The sequence below is a fragment of the Notamacropus eugenii genome, chromosome 3 (genome assembly GCF_028372415.1).
Source record: "Notamacropus eugenii isolate mMacEug1 chromosome 3, mMacEug1.pri_v2, whole genome shotgun sequence".
Taxonomy (NCBI): Eukaryota; Metazoa; Chordata; class Mammalia; order Diprotodontia; family Macropodidae; genus Notamacropus; species Notamacropus eugenii.
The window spans coordinates 38659494-38681754 of NC_092874.1; the positions used below are offsets into that span (position 1 = coordinate 38659494).

A 22261-nucleotide genomic window follows, 5' to 3' on the forward strand; every position below is an offset into this window, starting at 1 on the left:
TCCCCAAGGAAAACGTCCCTGTTGCAAAGTAAGGGCCCAGTGGAATGTAAGCCCCCTAAGGGCAGGAGCCATCTAGATTTTGTCTTTGGGTCTCTGGCACCAAGCACTGTACCTCACTCCCTAGGAGGCACTTTGTTGATTGGTTCTCATTGGGTTGGGTTGGTGGTCATTTGTCTCAGTGAGCATCCTTCCCTCTTTCTGTTTATCAGCAACTGAAGAAAATCGTGGATGATCTACAGGCCAAACTGTCTCTGGCCAAAGGCGAGTACAAGACAGCACTAAAGAACCTGGAGATGATTTCTGACGAGATCCACGAGAGGAGACGTTCCAGTGCCATGGGTCCCCGGGGCTGTGGGGTGGGGGCTGAAGGCAACAGCACATCTGCAGAGGAGCTTTCTAGGAACAAGCCAGAGTTTGACTCAGCTTCAGGTGAGTGGGCAGGTCAGAGGGTAAGTGGGGGAAAGGGGAGATCCCAACCCTAGGCAGCTCCTGAGGGTTTCATGTCTTAAAGTGACAACATAAAACATCCTGGAATGATCAAGAAAGAAAGAAGACTGACTTGTCTCATTAGGAGCCAAGGGTTCTCTTTCCCTTCCTGCTAATGAGGCCTTTTAGGTCTGGCCCCCTATGACAGTCAAGATGTCACCTTGGGACGGCTTCTTCTCCTTTTCTTCTATCATCCGAGGGCACAAAGGGTGGCCTGTTCTGAGTTTCTTGGTAGAGCAAGGGCTCTTAACCTTTTGCGTCATAAACACCTTCTCCCACTTTCAACGGTTTCATGGCCTAGGGACGCCCTGTCAGAACAACATTTTTAAATGCATAAAATTTATAGGATTACAGAAGAAACCATTTAAATTGAAATAGTTATCAAAAGATTTTTAAACAAAATCCACAAAACCCCTAAGAACCTCTACTTTGTACTCAATAGGACCTACAAATAAGCATCGTTAAGTCACATGCTTCTTGATTTGGGTCCCCTGACAAGAGACAGTACAGATGGAGGCTCAGAAGGCTTGTATAACTCACTGCTGGTCACACAGCTACTAGATGTCATGGGCCAGATCTGAACTCATCTCCTCCAAACTCTACATGCAGCACTTTCCAGGACCCCATGGGTCCTCAGTTATCTTAGTGTCTCCCATTGTATGTGAGAATAGTTACACAGAAGGGAGGAAGCCTAACCCATTACCCATCTGAGGCCACTGGACTGGCCCTGGGGTGGGGGAGGAACTGACCTACTGTGTTATGGACCCCATGCAAAAAGCAGAGTTCTGACATTTTGTTTTTCCCTTGATCTGGTCTTTGTAGCTGGATTTCTTCTCCTCACCACCCATATATGGCTTAGGCAGCAGTCTTTCTTTGCTAATGAATGGAAGAGGAAGGAGACTCCTCCTTAGTGATTTGTGTGTGAGGGGTTTAAAGATGACTTACAGGGCATTTCATCCCTGCATTTTCTTTCCCTTCAAGGAAAGGGAAAGAAATAGCCCTGTCCTTTTGTCACCCACAGGGGGCGAGGGGGTGAAAGCACAGCCTCGAGGGGTGTTAGTTCCTGTAAGCCTGTCTGCCTGCCCCCCAGAGCGGCCTGTAAGAGGTGGCTTGTTGCTTGGCAAGCCCAGCGAGACTTGTGTTCTCTCCAACGCTGCAGTGGCCTCGGAGGCACTGGAAGATGACACCTGCAGCAGCTTGGTGTCAGAAGAGGATTCTGAAACCCAGTCTGTGTCCAGCTTCAGTTCGGGGCCGACAAGTCCCTATGAGCTCCCGAGTCCGCTCTCACTCGTCATGAGACCTGGCAGCCTCGATCTGCCCAGTCCCATGTCTCTCTCAGAGTTTGGGATCATGTTTCCTGTGCTGGGTCCTCGGAGCGAATGCAGTGGGGCTTCATCCCCAGAATGTGAAGTGGAAAGAGGTAAGGGGCATGGCCTTTTCTCTTCCTACTCCCGCTCTGCCCCAGCCTAGTGCTGACTGGGCTGCAGTCCTTCCAGAGCCATTGGTGGATCAAGTACCTTTCCATGTTCACTCATCTCAACTGGGGGGACCTACTTGTCACAAATACCATTTTGCAATTTTGCCTCCTGAAGCCAAACACACCCTTATTTTAAGCAGGTAGCTGCTGGCCCAAAGAGCACAAAATTTGGAGTCAGAAAGACCCAAGTTCAAGTCCAGCCTCAGACATCTGAGCTGTGAATTGGACAAGTCACTTAACTGTAAAAAAGGGAATCCTAACAACATCTACCTGACAGAATTGTCATGAGGAGCCAGTGAGATTTTTGTAAAGTGCATAACTGGCACACAGTAGGTGCTATATAAATCCTTATTCCCTCTAACCCGACATGCCCTTGAAGGCAGAGTGGGAGAGCAGATAATCTGCCAGGGAGATTTAGATGCAGGCCACATCTGTGAACTAGGCAACTTTGGCAGAGGGAACTCTTTTAAGAGTTTCTCTATGCCCATAAAATCATATCTTTTTGTAGTAGCAGATATTGTGGTAAATGGAGAGTTTTAGCTGGCACAGGGTGGTAGACAAGTCAGGTTTTATGTAAATTGCTTCCTCTACTCAGTGTAATTCAGCATCTTCTGTGGGCCCAACCCTGTCTTCTGAGGTAGAGTTGCAATAACAACAAATCTCTGTCCATGACCTTCAGTTCTGCTTAGGGATTAGGGTGGATTTTGATCCCATTTAGACTGGCTGGGTCTGTTTCCCTGTAGTGTTGAAGGGACATTTGGAGATGAACAAACTTGGTTCTGACTGATTGAAAATATGGGAGAAGTACGATAACAGAGCAGCAGCATATACTGGCTCCCTTGTTCTGCTGGGCTCCCCGAGCAATCCCAAGGTGTCTACTACTAGTGTGGCAGTTGAGGAGGTCTGTATTGTAATCGTTTCTCTCCTGGCCTTCCTTCAGGAGACAGGGCAGAAGGGGCTGAGAACAAGATGAGTGACAAAGTCAACAATAACAGAAGCGTTGGCACCAGTAACAGTGGGGACAGCAGCCGCTCCTCCCCTGCAGACCAAAGCCTGGACAACGACATCAAGCAGCTCTCCCTTCAGTATCCCAAGGGAAAAGATGGGATTCTCGGCGACAGAAAAGTGGTGCAGATTGGCTGAAGGATCTGAGGCCAGTGCCCAAAGATCTGAATATTTATATGTGAAACTGAACATATGGACAGAGTGTTGTGCCAATATTTCTTTACTATATGCCAAATCTTAAGCATTTACTCTGAACTGCACTAAGGAAATTTGTGACCCAGAGGGCTGGATTTAGCTCTGTTTCTGCCCAGCAAAATGTCTTGGGGAGGTAGGCATTGGGGAGTGGAGAAGTTGTGAGCTGGACAGGCTGTCCTCGCATTCCTCCAGCATTTGTAAAATTTATCTCCCCCAATGTCCTTGTTAGGAGCAATAACAACTTCCCAGACTACAGCATGAAACGAGAGAAGGGCTGGGATACCAAGTCTGACCTTGGTGATTTGGGCATTTTGCTCCTTTCTCTTCCCAGACCTGTTTTTGTTTTGAAAGGTGAAGCTTATGCTCCCTAGCATCTGGGGCTGGTGGCCTCCCAAATGAAATGAACTGAAAATACAGCAATCAAAGCATCCATCACTTGTGTATTGTAAGGCATTAACAAAATCACCTTCAAAAAGCTGTTATCTTTGGGCCACAGAGGCTGGCCAGACTTACTCACTAATCGCCTCTCATCCATAGAGGTGACCTGTTAAAAAGGTAAATGGTGCTCGACATGAGGCACCCACCTAGAAGCTTTTTCAGTGGCTTCCAGCAAGATTCCTGGAGATCAGCACTTTGCGGGCCGGGGGAGACTGGGGTTCGCCCGGGGTCTGGGTAACTTCCTGGCTGGAGCAGGCAGTGTAGCGTAGACCTTGTGTTGCCAGCCAAACGGGTGGGGGGTGGGGGTGGAGGGAGATGCATGTGCCAGAGCAGTTGGCCTTCGTGGTATCTAGACTGACAAAAGTGTTCATTTATCTGTGGGTTGTAACTTCTTTTCTTTTCAAAAAGCACTTCTTTAAGAGTTCTGCTGCTCCAGCGTGCAGCCTAGAAGGGAGCAAGGCATGTTTTGGCAAAGGCTGCTCCACAGAAGCAGCGAGGCCTAGTAGTGATGCTCATAGTCGTAAGTGTAGGATTGTTTTTCCTTTAAAGTTTTGGTGGTTTGAAGTAAATAAAGCACCGTAGCTGTCCGTCTTTGGTTAGTCTGAGGGGCAGAGGGGAGAAACCCACCACCCCTGCCCCAGCCCCACACACTATCCGTCTGTTTCATGTGATGAGGCCTTTTTTTTTTTTCCCGGTTGCTGTTTCTGCCCTAGCTCGAATATCTACTCATGTCTGTAAACTTCTCCACACTGGCAAACCTTCCATTTTTCCTATTTTTTACGGACTGACATGGAATCCTGAATTCAAAGTTATTTTGTACTTGTTTGTACCTGTCTTAATACCTTGAATGTAATAAAAACAAAATCTCAAGTCAGTGGCTAAGCTTCTGTGACTTCATATAGTGTCAAGTATCTCCAACCTTACTTAAATGAGGCACGCTTTCTTCCTCCCCCTCCCTTTTTACATCACAAACAGATGCTGATTCATGATCTACTGCTCTCCACACGCCACTGGATTTCTCTTATTACAAAAAAAAAGACAACCAAGTCTGAGACAATGAATGGGCTGCCCTTATAGGAAGATTTTGTGTCCAACCTTCTAGTCTCTGGGATTGTCTATGATGACTTTCAAGGACTGATCTGTCCAAAGAAACAACATTAAAATACATAATATTCATAATTACACAGCTTCCCCTTATCCTTGCTTTCACATCTGAAATCCTACATTTAAGCAGTGGTACCCTGTCCCCATGCCCCTTCCTGCTCTGGTGAAATGTTCTTTTTAAAAGTCATCAATACAAGGGGTTATGTATAAAACTTACGTGAATCTCTCCTACCTGGAAATAGTATAGCAGGACCAAAGCCCATGTGCACTGCATCACAAAATGGCAAGCTCTGGAAAGATAAGCTTCATTTGGAATTGCTGGACAATGGCCCACCTCAAAGATGAGCATAATGTGGATTTAGAGCTGAAAGTGACCTAAAGGTCATCAAACCCAACACCTTCACTTTATGGGTGAAGAAGCCCAGAGAAGCTTCCACATTTGTCACTTCTCTTCTGTGGGTTTCAGTTTCCTCATTTGTAAAATAAGTCCTTTCCAACTCTCTCACTGGCATGTGGCACTTCACCAAGTTTAAAAAGCACCCATTAGGCAAAAAACACCACGAATTCACATTCAGATGATGATTTAAGTCATTTGGTCTTGCTGAGCCTTAGTCTATCTATAAATGGGGAGACTGGACTAAGATGAAGATCACTTCTGGCTTGGAATCTAAGATCTCACATGAGATCCTAGGAAAGCACTTGAGTGAAAATCCTTATGAGGAAAGTGAGCAGCTTAGCTTCAGCAACCTAAACCCCAGAATTCTCAATATCAGGCCTGGGATATCAAACTGAGCCTATTGCTACAAAGAAACACCTATGAACCTGCTTCCATCTAATGCCCAGGATATCCCACTAGCCAAGGAAGACCGCACTGACTTCCTCTCCTCAACTTCCCCTTCCTACCAGTGCCTCCAATTCCTCTGAGTTTCAGGCCCTGCTCAGCCTGCACCTCTACACTGTCCTCACTGCTCATCTCCCACTCAATTTCAGCCCTGGGATAGTCCCACGAGCCTTCTCTAGCAACTGAAAGCAAGCCAATTGTGCTGAGCGAGTACATGGTGAATCCAGGTCCTCCAGCTTCCAGGAGGCACAGCCTCCTAAGGGATAAGCCTCACAAGCCCTTGGTACTTGTGAACCCCTACACCAGGCACCAGCAGCCTCTGCTCTACGCAAGCTCTAGTTGGTCCCTTTGTAAAGCTGGTGCTCACTGGGATTTATCTGTGTCTGAGGGAAAACAATGGACCTTTAAAGGGAAACAAATTCCCTTCCTGTGCCCGGGAAGGAAAGAGAATATGACAATGTCTGCTGTAACAGTGATATAGGCACCAAAGATAAGGTACTGCAGGGCTCCTCACATCACTTAGTACAACCTCCTGAGTTCACACATGTGTAAACTGAGGCCCAGGAAAGGGAAGTGACTGCCTCAAGGTGGCACAGTTGGGCTCAAATCCAGCTCTTGTGACCATCAGGGTTCATTAAGTCACAGACTTAAGCTGGTGAATGCTTTTTAAAGTCACAGAGTCCAATGTTGCTCCCCCTTCCCTCCCTAGTGCCCTGAGGTCTAGGGAAGGGAAGGGACTTGCCCAAGGCCACACTACTGGCCAAGCCAGGACTGGAACCTAAGTCTGTTGCAGCTATGCATTGTGCCATGTCACCTCCTCCAGGGGGAAAGGTGACAAGGTTTATAGCTGGAAGACAGGTTCTGCTTCTTTGTTATCAGACCTATGATCTCACTTATGGAGCAGCAGGGGCATCTCCCCTGCAGGTGGCACCGAGAACTACCGAGGCACTGAGAAGTGGAGTGACTGGTCGGAGGCCACCCAGCCCGTGTTTGGCAGAGGCAGGACCTGAACCCGGGTCTTCCTGTCTTAAGGCTGATTTTCTACCCACTAAGTGACACTGCCTTTTAATGACTGTGCCATTTTGTCCAAGTCTGACCGAGGATGGTCGTATGTGAATCCAGCGATTGTTGCAGCACCTTCATCCTTCCTTGTGGTTGAAAAAGACCATGGGGAAAAGTGAGAGCATGAGGATGAAGCAAAGTTTATATATAAGGGTTTCCATTTCTGAAAGAGAATAACTAGGAAGCCATTCCAAGTAAAGAGCTCCATATGAGATCTCTGTGGAGAAGCAAGGCACAGTAACCACATCTGTGGGAGGTCACTTACTACTTAAGACCGTCAAGAATCAAGGAATAAATAACAAGTCCAGTGCACAAAGTCCGCCTTCAGTTCACACATGTTTATCACAAGCCTGGGGACCCACTTCCCAAGTTCCCAGCAAATCGGAAATGGTCAGGACAAAGTGCCCAAGGTGGCCTCTGACCCTGATGGTGAGGGAAGGAGCCTGGGGCAGCACAGCTGAGGCCAATGGCCCCCTGCCACGTCACCCCAAAGAAGTGTCTGAATCAGGGACGTAGTCCCCTGATCCATGTTCATAATGATGACCTCGGAGGTGGCCAGAAAAGATGAAAAGTTTAAGATGGTGGTGTGTGGAGAATCCATTTTGTGAATAAAAAGTGTCTGGTGCAGTTCAGTTTTGGCGTTTCCTAAAGCCCTGGCTGTGTCACGGGAGGAGAATGACAAAGGCATGGGCAAGTGGAAGGACTTGTCTGTGCTCATTCCAGTTATGAGGAGACTTCCAGGAAACAGCCTCTCTCCTCCAAGGAGCAGATAAATGGGGGACACCTCCTGAGCTTTGCAGGGAAATCTCCATCCACAACTTCTTTGGAGAATGGGATCAGGCCTGGCTCACTGAGCAAATGGCACCAGGGGCACAAGCATGGAGTGCCAGTTAGGAAGGGAGCAGAAAAAGGTAAAGGATGATAAACAAGGGTTAGTTAGCACAGTCATTAGCATGAAGACCATCAGTTAGTGGATGTGGCCTGTGAACACTCACAGGAAGACCCAGGGCAGCAGACTATGAGACTGGTGCCCAAGATGTTTCCCGTGATATGTTACATGCATGAAACACCTTTCTTTACCTGTTTTGTGTCCCTTTGGCAGCCTGGGGAAGCCTCAAGGATACCTTTCTCAGAATAAGGTGATTAAATGCATAAGATGAAATGCAGATGATTATACAAGAAACCATTTTAAATAAAATACAGTTATCAAATCTAAAAAAGTCTAAGCAGCCTTGGAGGTTAAGAAGTTCTATTCTCCGTGATGCTGCTGGCTCTTGGGAATGCTCCCTCCCAATGCTACCTTGTATTTTTTTCATACTCACACAACTCCATAGTATGTCTCCTGGTGGAACATAAGCTCCTTGGGGGTGGGGACGACTGCTTTTTGTCTGTGTCCCCAGCACTCAGCACAATGCATGGCACATCCTGACACCTTAGTAGTGCCTAGAGCTGACATAAAGGTGGGAGACACGGTCTACCTCCTGACAGTGATGCCGTGTAAGACTTAAAGGATGGGATTTAAATGCTGGCAGCCCCAAGCACTTCTTGGGTAAAATCACAAGTTTTCTGGGACTCTCATTTCTTTACCTGAAGTTGGGGGTTGGGCTGAATGATCCTTGGGGTTCTTCCTGGTTCTAAAGCTGGCTTTTGTAAGCTGATTAGAGGCAGTAGCTAAAAGTGCAGACACTTAGGCTAGACTCTCAGGTTTCCACTGCCACATACACTGAGCTTCTGTTGGAGGATCCTCATTTTACAGGGAGGGAAACAACTTGTTAAATCACATGCCAGGGTTAAATCAATGTACTTAGTTTACAAGAACTTAACACTTCTTGGGGAAGACTCTATTAGGGAACAATGTTAGGTAAGAGACCAAGAACCACTGCAAGCAAGGAACAAATTCAGGTCACTCTCCTCTGGGCAGTTAAGCCTCTGGCTTGTGAAGGCAGAAAACTGGCAAGGGGAACCACAGATGGACCCTGCTTTCACTATGCCAATTTCACAGAATCCTAAAACAGCAGTTGGGAGGCAATGTTAGTTCATCTTATTTGACCCTGTAATTTTGTAGATGAGGAAATGAGGCCAGAGAAGCCTTACCTAACGTCACACGGCAAGTTAATCAGAACTCAGATCAACTTTCAGTCCAATTTCTTCCTCCTGTGTCAGCCAGCAAGTACTGACTAAGGACATAAAGTTACTTCTTGTTGAAGTCTGCTGTGTGCAGTTCCCCCACCAATAACACTAGAACCAGAAGGAGCTATCTCTGACTTGTTTCTGGCCTTTCCCAAGAAGTCACACCAGCGGGTCATGTTCTTTACCCCCAGTCCACAACTAACCTCTTATCTTCCTGCTCAGGGGCAAAGTTAGTTTAATTCCTATCCCAAGCTGGAGTTACAGAAACAAAGCAAGTTTAGCACATCTGAATATCCTGCAGAAATTATGTTAAACAAATAGTGTTTTAAATAAATGATCTTGTGTTAGCACACTATTCTATAAAGACTTATGCTTAGTCAAGTCATCATAGTGAAATTTTAATGAGTTCCCCAACTTCCATCACAAAGACGTCCACAGTTGCCTACTACTACCTACATTTAGTTGTGAGGGTATAGTATCTTCCAGGAGCAATGCCCAGCTGTGAACGTTGGACTATAGGGAAAGTTCCACAGAACTGGTGCTTCTGAATTGTGATGCTGGAGAAGACTTTTGAGAGTCCCTTGGACAACAAGGAAATCAAATCAGTTAATAATTATTAAAGAAATTAATCCAGACCATTCACTGGAAGGTCAAATACTGAAACTGAAGCCTACATATCAAAAGCTTACTCACCAAAAAAGACTGATGTTGAGAAAGAGAGTGTGAACAGTCTTGAGGAGATGGAGATCATGGAGAGATCTTGCATGCAATGGTCCAGGGGGTCATGAAGAGCTGGACATGGGTGAACGGATGAACAACAATCTGTCTCAATATGACAAGGGGGCAGTACTCTCTTGGTATTAGAATTGAAAAGAATGACAAAAGGAATGCAGCTGGTTATAAAACTCTTTAAGACTTCTAAATTTTTTTGCTGCTAGTGTGAAAATAAAGTGCTGCATGTTTCAGTTTGAGAATTCAGGTCCAAAATTACTTTTCTGATTTCAGTTTCTTGATGTTCATGTGGACTAAGAATATCAGATCAGTTTAGATTTCAATTTCATCTTCAGGAATGTCTAGCATTTCCTCTCTGCTTCCCGTCCCCCTTCCCCACTTCATCACAAATACAAAACACACACAAACACATTTTAATATAGGATTAAGATTCTAAAATATTCACTATGCCTAATACCATAATAAGAAATATCAAGCAAGTGTTATTTAGTGGGCAGAAACAAGCTGTGATCACTGAAAAATCAAACACAGAAGTGAAAGTAAATAGGCTCAGACAGTCTGAGCTTCTGAGAACATACAACAGTCTTGAAGAGATTTGAAACTTAACTCAACCAAACATGGAATGGGAATTGAAGGTCGGAAAACACCATGTCCAACGCTGCTTTTTAAATAACCCTAAGTAAGGTAAACTAGTTGTTATATCCCCAGCATCTCACACAGAGTTACCTGGCTTGTAACAACTTGGAAGTGCTTGTTAAACTGAAGTGACTCATAAATCCTAATCCTAAATTGCAGACAAAACTGCTGACCAAAGGGGTACCTCAGGAGCCCCCTACACCAGCCAAGTCACAGGGGCCAACCATATTCTGATCCAACTCAGATGGTTCATTTTCTGGTTGGCTACCAAATTAATGCACATCCTGTGCAGTCATCTTTACCTACTAGAATTGAGAATACCAGAACAGGATTCAGAATTGTCAGAAAGCTGAAAGCTACTACAATCCTAGCTCCTCAAGGTGACTTCCTTACTTACTTTTGGCACATTCCATCCCATGGATGGACTAATTAACAGTCTGTCCATCAAACTGGCTCAGTGCCCAAGGGATTTCACTTATCAGCAGTTGGGCACCCACAAATGTCTTGTCATCATCAGTTCTTCCTAAGCCACCTTGCCTTTCTCTCCAAAGTCTTGGCCCTGTCTGGATTCCTAACCTAACCTTGGTTCTCTGTGCTTAATGCTGCAGGAAATCAGTGCCAAACTGTCACATGCTGAATGGAATAGTTGAGGTAGGGAGAATTTGCCACTTAAATACAAAGACCAAAGAAAACCTATAAAATGATGAAAAGCAAGATCCAAAGAAAGGCAACACATGGCTAGGACAGTCAGGTTGGCAGACCCTTCATTTTGAGAATGGGAGTAAAGTAAAAGAAGTGGCAAGGAGACAAATGAGCAATAAGAAGGGAAAAAAGATGCCTAAGAAAGGTCCATAAAATAGGCAGTAAAGAGATGTGTGTCTACATGGCCTCTTACGTGCACACAAATATGTACATGTATGTATCTATATCCACACACATACACACATCCATCCACGTACACCCATTTATGTAAGTACGTATCTATGTATGTGTACACAGGATGAGGAGAAGGCGGGTGGATGGGATGTGGGGGACAGCCAGGCTTTCAGACAGAGTAGCGCTAGAATCCCAAGACAAGGCATGTGCTCAGCCCCTTCCCGACTGCCATACATAGAACAAGGTCACACCAAATTTGTTTCATTAATCTACTAAAATGAGGAACACCCTCAATTCCCCAGGTACAAGTCCATTAACAGAATAAAATCCAGAACAAGAGTTTTAAGATACCTTTTTAACTAAAAGCATGATTAAAGTTCATTCAAATGTGAACCATGGGACTGACTCTCTTTTAGATTTAACATGAGAGTGCATGTAAAAGCCATTTTATTTTATACTCAGTTTCTCTACGTTTATGTTAAACTGTGCAACTATACTGAGGACTGTAATAAACATCTTTTACTGAAATAAAAAGTCATGGTATTGCCAAATTAAACTGTTCTTCCTAATAAGGCAGAGAAAATCTGATTGAATATCAAAATTTCAAATTCTGTAAGACCTACAAATCTTCCCAAAGTGGTGCCTGTGTAAATAGCTAGGAATTTTAAAAATGACATTAGTGACTGGAAAATTCATTCTTCCTGAATCAAAATAATCACATCAACTTTTATTTAAGCTCTCAATTGCATTTTCTTTAAAGTGCCATTTTCCATAAGAGACAGAGCTAAAAAGCATCAAAGTGAGTAGAAAAGAGTGTAAAAAATTAAATTGTAATATCGTCATTGTTTCAGAGGACTTTGATATTTTTAAACTTGATACAAGATGAACCACAAAGTTGCAATAGGCAAAATATTCCCACTCTTCTAGCTACATGATTTCATATGAGATGTGTCTCTAACGTGAAGAATTTGCACTAGCAGGCATTTTCATGTTAAGTTTACCAATATCTCTTAAAGCTTCCAAAGCAATGTATTCCTTGATAATACCTGAGCAACAAAACCCTCAGTCATAAATAGAGTAAATAATTACAAGTCTAAAGATGGATACATGATTCATTTTAGTAAACAGTGCCCAAAGACACACAGTGTGACATGACAAGTTCATCTGTAAACGTACATTCTTGTAGGAATAAAACAGTTCGTATTTGGTGGATGCCACTGAGTCAAGTCCAGTATATACTGTAATGATTCCAGTCACTGAAGTTGTGTTACCTTGACAGGGTTAACACTATTGAAGTCCAAGAAAAAGGGACCTTCTTGTTTAGGCAGAAAGGTACTAGGGATGATATTGTAGATTCCAGCAAGGACATTTTCCACTTCCAGGTAACAAAATCCACATCTGTAATCAGGAAATAACAAAGGTAAGGTTCACAAGACAGAAGAGAAAGTACAGTAAAAGAAAGTGAAGAAAAACTAGATTTAACATGTGAACATTACCTATAATCACCACTGCTCCTTTTCTGAAAGCCTGAAGAGCCAGGATCTCCAACCACTGACACTGTGACAAGTTCAAACCCAACGCTATATTGCCTATTATTTTAAAAAGAATGACATTATTTCCATTATTACATAGCCTCAAACACATACAAGCTTGCAACATGGCTACAGTTACAGTACAGATGCACCGTTTTAAGCAATCAAAAGCTAGAAATCAGACACCTGCAAACTACTTTTGCATTTAATTACACAAATGTCATTTATACCATTTAGGAGTCTGTCAGGGTGAACATTGCTCAATTCGCCATGAGAGACTGCTTTTCTGCTCCTCAGTATATGAGTGTTGATAAAGTTACCAAAAAAATGAGCAGACGGCTGGCAACGATTTCAAAGACAAAGTAAATAATGCATTAAGCTCTCCGTTGCATTTTCTTTGAAGTGCCATTTTCCGTAAGAGACAGAGTCCATCTGCACTATCTTACCTGAAAATGTAACAAGGTCAGCCACAACCTCAAAGCTAAAAGTAACTATATTATGAGCTTCTGAAGAGTCAGGGACACTGTCTACTTTTTTGCATTCAAAATGCCTAGTGCAGTGACTGAAATCTACAAGTGCCTGAAGATCTGAGCTTAATCCACAACAATCAATTCAATTCACTTTATCAAGTGCTTTTGATAAAGTGGGTACTAGGCTGAGTATGGGGGATACAAAGACAAGACTAAGACAGCATCTCAAGGATTTTACATACTGAGTTACATATAAACAATACCTTATTGGCTATAGAAAAATAATTTTAAAACAACAACATCAGCAACTTATTTTGAATTAATTCTTAAGTTAGGCATATTTTAAACTATGTTAATACTCCAATTTTATTAATGTACTGCAAAATCCTCTGAACAAACCTTGGTCCTCTTAGCTCAATCAGTAGTGGCCCAGCCTTTTCTAGCTGGAATTGGTAGACGGGGTTATTTCTGTGGGAATCCCTGAAATTCCCACATCCTCCAGCACTCTGACCTTTCCACTGTCCATTAATCTAAAAATAAAAACCGACCATAAAATACCATTTATAAATTTTGTTGTTCAAGTTTGATGAATATGTATGAGATTTTCCTATATTCCCACATTTCTCTTTGAAAATGATTCCTGTCTATGCTTGGGGAAATGAGAAGGGAAGCTAGCAATGGTTCCGTGCCTCATCTCTAACTTGTTGAAACTGCAGTTATCCAAGACCAGCTCAGATGCAGGCTCCTCCACAAAGATTTCCTTGCCTCTCCCAGCCAAAAGGGATCACTCTTTCTCTGAAGTGTTACACCTTTTGTATCTCATCACATTTTACCTTGAATCCTATTTATCTGGGTACATATTTTATCTTCCTGACTGGATAATGTTTGAGGGTAAGTCTTATATGTCTTTGTATTTCCTCTAGTAATTCATGCAGAAGAGATGCTTAAGCAATGCATGCTGAATAAATAAAATTCAACACAATTGGAACAGATGAGGAACTCTTTTGAAATGTCTTTTGTATTTATTCCTTTCTTCTCATTTTCACAGCTACTACCCTAATCCAGGTATAAACATATTACACCTGGACTAATAATGCTGTAAGACACAAATCACATTGACCCAAAGAAGCGTTTTACTTACCCTTTTTGATACAATATATGGTGTAGGAATCTTTGAAAAAGTAAATTTACATGCTGAATACACCTAGGTTGAAAAAAGAAAAGTTATATAAAACTCTGCTGTGCAAATAAACTTTTTGCTTACAAAATTCTTTAAAAATTTAAACTGAATTCCCTGTGTGGGATGTCACCATCTAGAAGAAACAATTTCTATGAACTGGTCACTGTTGGCTCATTTTAGGCTAATACCAGGGCTGCAAAAGGCTCATAGAATGCTGGCTGCATCAATAAGGCTACGATGACATGCTGACCTCAAGCAGACCCTTACCACCCCTTACTGGTGATCTTCTCAATGCCTAGAAGCTAAAAAGATCTGGATTCATCCAGCCTCCACGTCGGCAGGGACCTCAAAGGTGGGGACCTGAACAAGAACACTCTAAACACAGTCCTACTTGTGACTACTCAGCTTTTGCTTAAAAAATTCCAATGAGGGGAAACTCATTTCTGTGGGTAGTTCCTTCCATACTGGGATAGCTCTAATTGTCACCAAGTTTTCTGCTTACATTAAGCCTCAATTTGGGTCTTTGTTCTACCCATTGCTCCTACAGCTCTACCTTTTGGAGGCAAGCAAAACAAGTCTACTTCGTCAACCCCCTCAAATTCTTGAGGAAAGCTATCATGTATCCTCTCCCTCAACCCCCGCCAAATCTTCTCTGAGTTAAATAGCCTGAATTCCTTCAAACTGATCTTTACGTGGCAAGATCTCCAGGCTCGCCAATTCTACTCAAATGTAGTGTATACGAGACACAGGCTGATCTGGGCAGAATGACAGCTGGACTCTCACAAGAGACCTAGGTTCACATCTAGAACTTGCCACTTAACTAGTTTGAGCAAGACATTAACCTCTCTGAACATCAGTTTCTTCATCCGTGACAATATTTGTACTGAAACTTCAAATAGCTTTTTATGAGGATCAAATGAGACGACGACATAAAAGCACTTTGTGTCTGTGAAGTGAGTATTATATAGTCACCACTGCTGATTTAAAAACAACTTACAAAGGCTATCACAGAATAGACTTTAGATGAATTTGTTCTGAGAAATACAAAATCCATCAAAATGAAGTACAATATTAAATTATGACTTTTTTTCCCTAAAAGAGCTATTGAATTGCTGCTTAATTTTTAGAAATGAAACATCCTTTATTCCCCTAATCCATATGGGTCTGGTAACAAACTATCTATCTTTTGTCTAACAGGACTGATCTAGCCCCTACTATATGCCAGGCACTATGCTGAAGAGCTTAGCTCAGATCTGAGCAGCTCTGTGTCAGGTGAGTCATGGGAATCTGCTGGCCAGTCCAACCAAGAACAATATCACTAAGAGACAGTGCAATCTCACTTCTGCGAAATCACAGGCCCTTCAAGTGCTGGCGTTTCTCCCAATCACCTGCTTACAATGAGTGGAGCCTTTTCTCCAGTGAAAACAACAACATGTCACCTGGCTAACATTCCTTTATCCCATCCCATTGTGCCAACGCAAACTGAACGTACCCTGACTGTGTAGTGGATGGTGTTCTGTTTCTCGTACTGAGACACCACTAATGTAAAGGTGTGAGGTCCTGGAGTTGTCAGCTTTATCTTGGTTAGATAGTGGGGACTATTGATGCGAATTCCATCAATATATGGAGGTGGGTCAGCTGGGGAAAAAAAAAAGATGTGCTTAGAAACAGACACACTTCAGGTTTATTTTTATAGTCAGTTCAATGTTCAGTCAGATGTCCACTAAAAACAGGATTTAAAAATTCTGTGGTTTTATACAATAGTTGCACTGAAATCAATTAGTTCAAAACATGGCACTTCAAAGAGATTGTTCTGAATTACATTCAAAGACAAACAGGAGTTGTGATTTGTGTATGACCATGGATTCCGACAGCATTAATTTATCAATGTTGCTTTATAAGGTAAAAAAATCTTCAACGTATGTGTAGTTTATTCCATACATGCTACTCCAGGTCCATTCGAAGCAAGGCATTCTACTAGCCCCACCAGTTCTCCTCCCTTCTCAGGGTTCAGTTTAAAGACAGTATGATCTATTAAAAAAGCCTGGAACTGGATACCAGGAAGCTTGGGATACAGTCTTGGCTTATGTCACTAAGCAAAACAACCAATATTTTATACAGTACTTTAAAGATTTGCCAAACTCTTGCATAAATACTTTCTTATGTGAGCATCACAGCAACCCAAAACCTGTCTGAAGTTTTATCTCCATTTCAGAACTTTAAGGTTGGAGAAACTACACTGCTCCCTGTCCCACAGCTATTAATTGTGAGAGGTGGACTTTGGAACGCGTCTGGGATGTTTTTTCAAACTTTACTCCTAAGAATCCATAAGCATTAATTAAATGCCTACTAAAGGCCTGAGGTTGGGCAGGTACTGGACTATAAAGACAAAAACTAAACAGTCCTTGCCCTCAAGGAGCACCCTCCCCATCACACATACACACATTCTCTACAAGGTAATCTGGGGAAGGGCGGGGGGGCGCTTTGAAAATGATCCAGACCATTTCTCGCAAGCACAACTAGATTACCTGGAACGTCTGAAGAAGGATATAAAAGAAAAACTGGCCAATGATTTTAAAATTATAAAAAAAGAATTCACTGATGAGAACATCACTCTGAAAAGGAAAATTGAAGAAATAGAAAAGGAAGTTCAAAAATTAACTGGAGAGAATAACTCCCTAAAAGGAAGAGTTAATCAAACGGAAAAGGAAACCCAAAACCTAACTGGGAAAATTGGTCGAATGGAAAAAGAAATACAAAAATTAAATGGAGAAAATAGCACCTTAAAGGGAAATATTGGTCAGATGGAAAAGGAGATGCAAAAGCTAACGGAAGAAAACAATACGATGAAGATTAGAATTGGGCAAGTAGAAACTAATGACTCAATGAGGCAACAAGAATCAGTCAAACAAAATCTAAAGAATGAAAAGATAGAAGAAAATGTAAAATATTTAATTGGAAAAACAAATGACCTGGAAAATAGATCCAGGAGAGAAAATTTAAGAATTATTGGCCTGCCAGAAACCCATGATGAAGAAAAGAGTCTGGACAACATCTTCCAGGAAATCATCAAGGAAAACTGCCCAGAAGTACTAGACTCAGAGGGCAAAATAGTCATCGAAAGAATCCACCATTCCCCTCCCGAAAGGGAACCCAAACTCAAAACCCCAAGAAATATAGTTGCCAAATTCCAGAGCTATCAAGTGAAGGAGAAAATACTACAAGCAGCCAGAAAGAAACAATTCAAATATCAAGGACACACAGTCAGGATCACACAGGACCTTGCAGCTTCTACATTAAAAGATCGAAAGAACTGGAACCCAATATTCCATAAGGCAAAGGAGTTGGGACTTCAACCAAGGATCAACTACCCAGCAAAGTTCAGCATAACATTTCAGGCAAGGAGAAAGTCATTCAACGAAATAAGGGAATTCCAGAGGTTCCTGACCAAAACACCAGAACTCAATAGACAATTTGATCTTCAAATGCAGGTCTCCAGAGAATCATAAAAAGGTAAACAGAGGGGAAAAAACAAAAACAAAAACTTGCTACTCAATTAGGGCAAACTGTTTACCTCCCTATAGGGGAAGATGATACCTGTTAATCTTGAGAACTGTGCAGCTATTATGATAAAAGGGATATATGTAGAGGGAACGGGCATAAAGTAAATGATGTCATGTCAAAAATATGATTTAAGTATGAGAAGGGAATGTAATAGGAGGTGTGGAAAGGGGGAAGCAGAAAATGGCAAATTATATCACAGGAAGAAGTACAAAACTATAGTAGAGGGAAGGAGGGGAGGGAGATGAGCATTGTTTGAGAGGTACTCTCATCTGATTTGTTCAAAGGAGGGAACAATAATCTTAAGTAGATAATCCTAACTAGCTCTACAGGTAGTAGGAGGGGAAGGGGGAAGAAAGAGGAGGGTGGCTAAAAGGGAGGAAAGAAGCAATAAGAGTAAAGGGGAGTAAAAGGGAGGGGGGCTAAAAGAAGGAGGGGAAGGCTGCAGGAGGAGGGGGAGAAAAGTGAGTACTATTGAGGAGGGGAAGGGAGACGGGAGAGCTAAAAGCACAAATGGTGGGAAAGAGGTTGGAGGGAAATACAGAGATTGTAATCATAACTGTGAATGTGAATGGAATGAACTCTCCCATAAAACGGAGACGGATAGCAGAATGGATTAAAAGCCATAATCCAACAATATGCTGCTTACAAGAAACACATCTGAAACGGGGGGATACACATAGGATAAAAGTCAAAGGATGGAGCAGAATATATTGTGCTTCAGCTCATGTAAGAAAGGCAGGAGTAGCAATCCTAATCTCAGACAAAGCGAAAGCAGAAATAGATCTAATCAAAAGGGATAAGGATGGAAACTATATCCTGCTAAAAGGCACCATAGACAATGAAGCAATATCATTACTAAACATGTATGCTCCAAGCGGTATAGCATCCAGATTCTTAGAGGAGAGGTTGGGGGAGTTGAAGGAAGAAATTGATAGCAAAACTATACTAGTGGGGGACCTCAACCTCCCCCTCTCTGAACTCGATAAATCCAACCTCAAAATAAACAAGAAAGAGGTTAAGGAGGTAAATAAAACTCTGGATAAGGTAGATATGATAGATCTTTGGAGAAAATTAAATGGGAATAGAAAGGAATATACCTTTTTCTCAGCGGTACATGGAACATTTACAAAAATTGACCATGTACTAGGACATAAAAATCTCACAATCCAGTGCAGAAAGGTAGAGATAATCAATGCATCCTTTTCAGATCATAATGCATTAAAAATTACATGTAATAAAAGGCCATGGAAAGAGAAACCAAAAATCAATTGGAAACTAAATAATCTAATTCTAAAGAAGGGTTGGGTTAAAGAAGAAATCATAGAAACAATCAACAATTTCATTCGAGAGAATGACAATAGTGAGACAACATACCAAAACTTATGGGATACTGCAAAAGCAGTTATTAGGGGAAGTTTTATATCTTTGAATGCTTACATAAATAAAATAGAGAAAGAGGAGATCAATGACTTGGGCTTGCAGTTGAAAAAGTTAGAAAAAGAACAAATTGAAAATCCCCAAGTAAATACCAAATTAGAAATAATGAAAACCAAAGGAGAGATTAATAAAATTGAAATTAAGAAAACTATTGAATTAATAAATAAAACCAATAGTTGGTTTTATGAAAAAACTAATACAATTGATAAACCTTTGGTCAATCTGATTAAAAAAAAGAAAGAAGAAAACCAAATTACTAATATTAAAAATGAAAGGGGTGAACTCACCTCCAATGAGGAGGAAATTAAAACAATAATTAGAAACTACTTTGCCCAACTTTATGCCCACAAATTCGATAATCTAAACGAGATGGATGAATATTTTAAAAAATACAAATTGCCCAGATTAACAGAAGAGGAAGTTGAATACTTAACCCCATCTCAGAAAAAGAAATTGAACAAGCCATCAATGAACTCCCTAGGAAAAAATCTCCAGGGCCAGATGGATTCACAAGTGAATTCTATCAAACATTTAAAGAACAGTTAATTCCAATACTACATACACCATTTTTGAAAATCGGGGAAGAAGGAGTCCTCCCAAATTCTTTCTATGATACAAATATGGTTTTGATACCCAAACCAGGAAGAGACAAAACAGAGAAAGAAAATTATAGACCAATTTCCCTCATGAATATAGATGCAAAAATTTTAAATAAGATTTTAGCAAAACGAATACAGCATCTTATCACGAGATTAATACATTATGATCAGGTAGGATTCATACCAGGACTACAGGGCTGGTTCAATATTAGGAAAACTATTAGCATTATCGATCACATCAACAACAAAGCTAACAAAAACCACATGATTATCTCAATAGATGCAGAAAAAGCTTTTGACAAAATACAACATCTATTCCTACTAAAAACATTGGAGAATGTAGGAATAAAGGGAACTTTCCATAAAATAATAAGCAGTATCTATCTAAAACCTTCAGCAAGCATTATATGCAATGGGGATAAGCTAGATGCATTCCCAATAAGATCAGGGGTGAAACAAGGTTGTCCATTATCACCACTATTATTCAATATGGTACTAGAAATGTTAGCTGTAGCAATTAGACAAGATAAAGATATTCAAGGAATAAGAATAGCCAAAGAAGAAACTAAGTTATCACTCTTTGCAGATGATATGATGATTTACCTAGAGAATCCCAGAGATTCAAGTAAAAAATTACTTGAATTAATAAACAACTTTGGCAAAGTTGCAGGGTACAAAATAAACCCACACAAATCTTCTGCATTCCTATATATTAGCAACAAAGTCCAACAGCAAGAGATAGAAAGAGAAATCCCATTTAAAGCTAGGGTAGACAGTATAAAATACTTAGGAGTCTACCTGCCAAAACAAACCCAGGGATTATATGAACACAATTACAAGACACTTTTTGCACAAATAAAGTCAGATTTAAGTAAGTGGAAAAACATTAGTTGCTCATGGGTAGGCCGTGCTAATATAACAAAAATGACAATTCTACCCAAATTAATATACTTATTTAGTGCCATACCAATTAAACTATCAGACAATTATTTTCTAGAGCTGGATAAAATAATATCAAAATTCATTTGGAAAAACAAAAGGTCCAGAATATCAAAGGGACTAATGAAAAGAAATGCTTGGGAAGGTGGCCTAGCGCTACCAGACCTCAAACTGTACTATAAAGCAGCAATTATCAAAACCACTTGGTATTGGCTAAGAAACAGAGAGGTAGACAAGTGGAATAGACTTGGCACTCAAGATGCAGTAGGCAAGGACTATAGCAACCTTCTGTTTGATAAACCCAAGGACCCCAGCTTCTGGGATAAGAACTCATTGTTTGACAAAAATTGCTGGGAAAACTGGATAACAGTGTGGCGGAAATTAGGCATAGACCCATACCTGACACCGTACACAAGAATAAAGTCCAAATGGGTACATGATTTAGGTATAAAGATTGATACCATGAATAAACTGGAGAAGCAAGGAATAGTGTATTTATCAGATCTATGGAGAAGGGAAGACTTCTTTACTAAAGGAGAGATAGAAAGCATTATGAAATGCAAAATGGATAACTTTGATTACATTAAACTGAGAAGTTTTTGCACAACCAAACCCAATGCAACCAAAATCCGGAGGGATGTAGTAAATTGGGAAAGAATTTTTACAGCTAAGCTCGGGGATAAAGGCCTCATTTCTAGAATATATAGAGAACTGACCCAAATGTATAATCATACAAGTCATTCCCCAATTGATAAATGGTCAAAGGATATGAACAGGCAATTTTCAGAAGAAGAAATTAAAGCTATCTATAATCATATGAAAAAATGCTCTAAATCACTATTGGTTAGAGAGATGCAAATCAAAACAACTCTGAGGTACCACATCACACCTATAAGATTGGCAAACATGACAGAACAAGAAAATGATAAATGCTGGAGAGGATGTGGGAGAGTTGGAACACTAATTCATTGTTGGTGGAGCTGCGAGCTCATCCAACCATTCTGGAGAGCAATTTGGAACTATGCCCAAAGGGCTACAAAAATGTGCATACCCTTTGACCCAGCAATATCGCTACTAGGACTATATCCCCAAGAGATCATAAAAATGGGAAAGGGTCCCACATGTACAAAAATATTTATAGCAGCACTCTTTGTAGTTGCCAAAAACTGGAAGTCAAGGGGATGTCCATCAATTGGGGAATGGCTGAATAAATTATGGTATATGAATGTAATGGAGTACTATTGTGCCATAAGAAATGATGAACAAGAAGACTTCAGAGAGGCCTGGAAGGACTTATATGACCTGATGCTGAGTGAAAGGAGCAGAACCAGGAGAACTTTATGCACAGCAATGACCACAGCGTGTGAGAGTTTTTTCTGGTAGACCTAGATTTTTGTAATAACACAAGAACTTCTTACAAAAAAAAAAAAAAAAAAATAAATCCCAATGGTGGTTCTCAAGGCAAAATGCCTTCCACACTCAGAGAGAGAAATATGGAAGTCACTCACATAATGTAACAGATCATGTTTGTGTATGTGTATGTGTTTGTGTATCATGT

General features: G+C 41.4%; 2 protein-coding genes across 6 annotated transcripts in view; one reads left to right on the forward strand and one right to left on the reverse strand.

Moving 5' to 3' along the window:
• Positions 1–4475, forward strand: part of SH3BP5 (SH3 domain binding protein 5) — an 82776-nt gene extending 78301 nt beyond the window's left edge. For 2 of the 4 annotated variants that reach the window (XM_072651295.1, XM_072651293.1), the window contains 3 exons: positions 210–429; positions 1508–1906; positions 2904–4475. In XM_072651295.1, coding sequence (XP_072507396.1) covers positions 210–429; positions 1508–1906; positions 2904–3106 — 822 coding nt within the window. In that variant the 3' untranslated portion in view covers positions 3107–4475. The remainder of the gene's footprint in view (positions 1–209; positions 430–1507; positions 1907–2903) is intronic. The other 2 variants (XM_072651294.1, XM_072651296.1) reach the window with 1 other exon arrangement.
• A 7213-nt stretch (positions 4476–11688) lies between these two features.
• CAPN7 (calpain 7) overlaps positions 11689–22261 on the reverse strand; it is a 44327-nt gene continuing 33754 nt past the window's right edge. The window contains exons 17-21 of one of the 2 annotated variants that reach the window (XM_072651291.1): positions 15657–15802; positions 14126–14188; positions 13384–13514; positions 12479–12571; positions 11689–12380 (exon numbers count right to left, since the gene is read on the reverse strand). In XM_072651291.1, coding sequence (XP_072507392.1) covers positions 12236–12380; positions 12479–12571; positions 13384–13514; positions 14126–14188; positions 15657–15802 — 578 coding nt within the window. In that variant the 3' untranslated portion in view covers positions 11689–12235. The remainder of the gene's footprint in view (positions 12381–12478; positions 12572–13383; positions 13515–14125; positions 14189–15656; positions 15803–22261) is intronic. The other variant, XM_072651292.1, reaches the window with a different exon arrangement.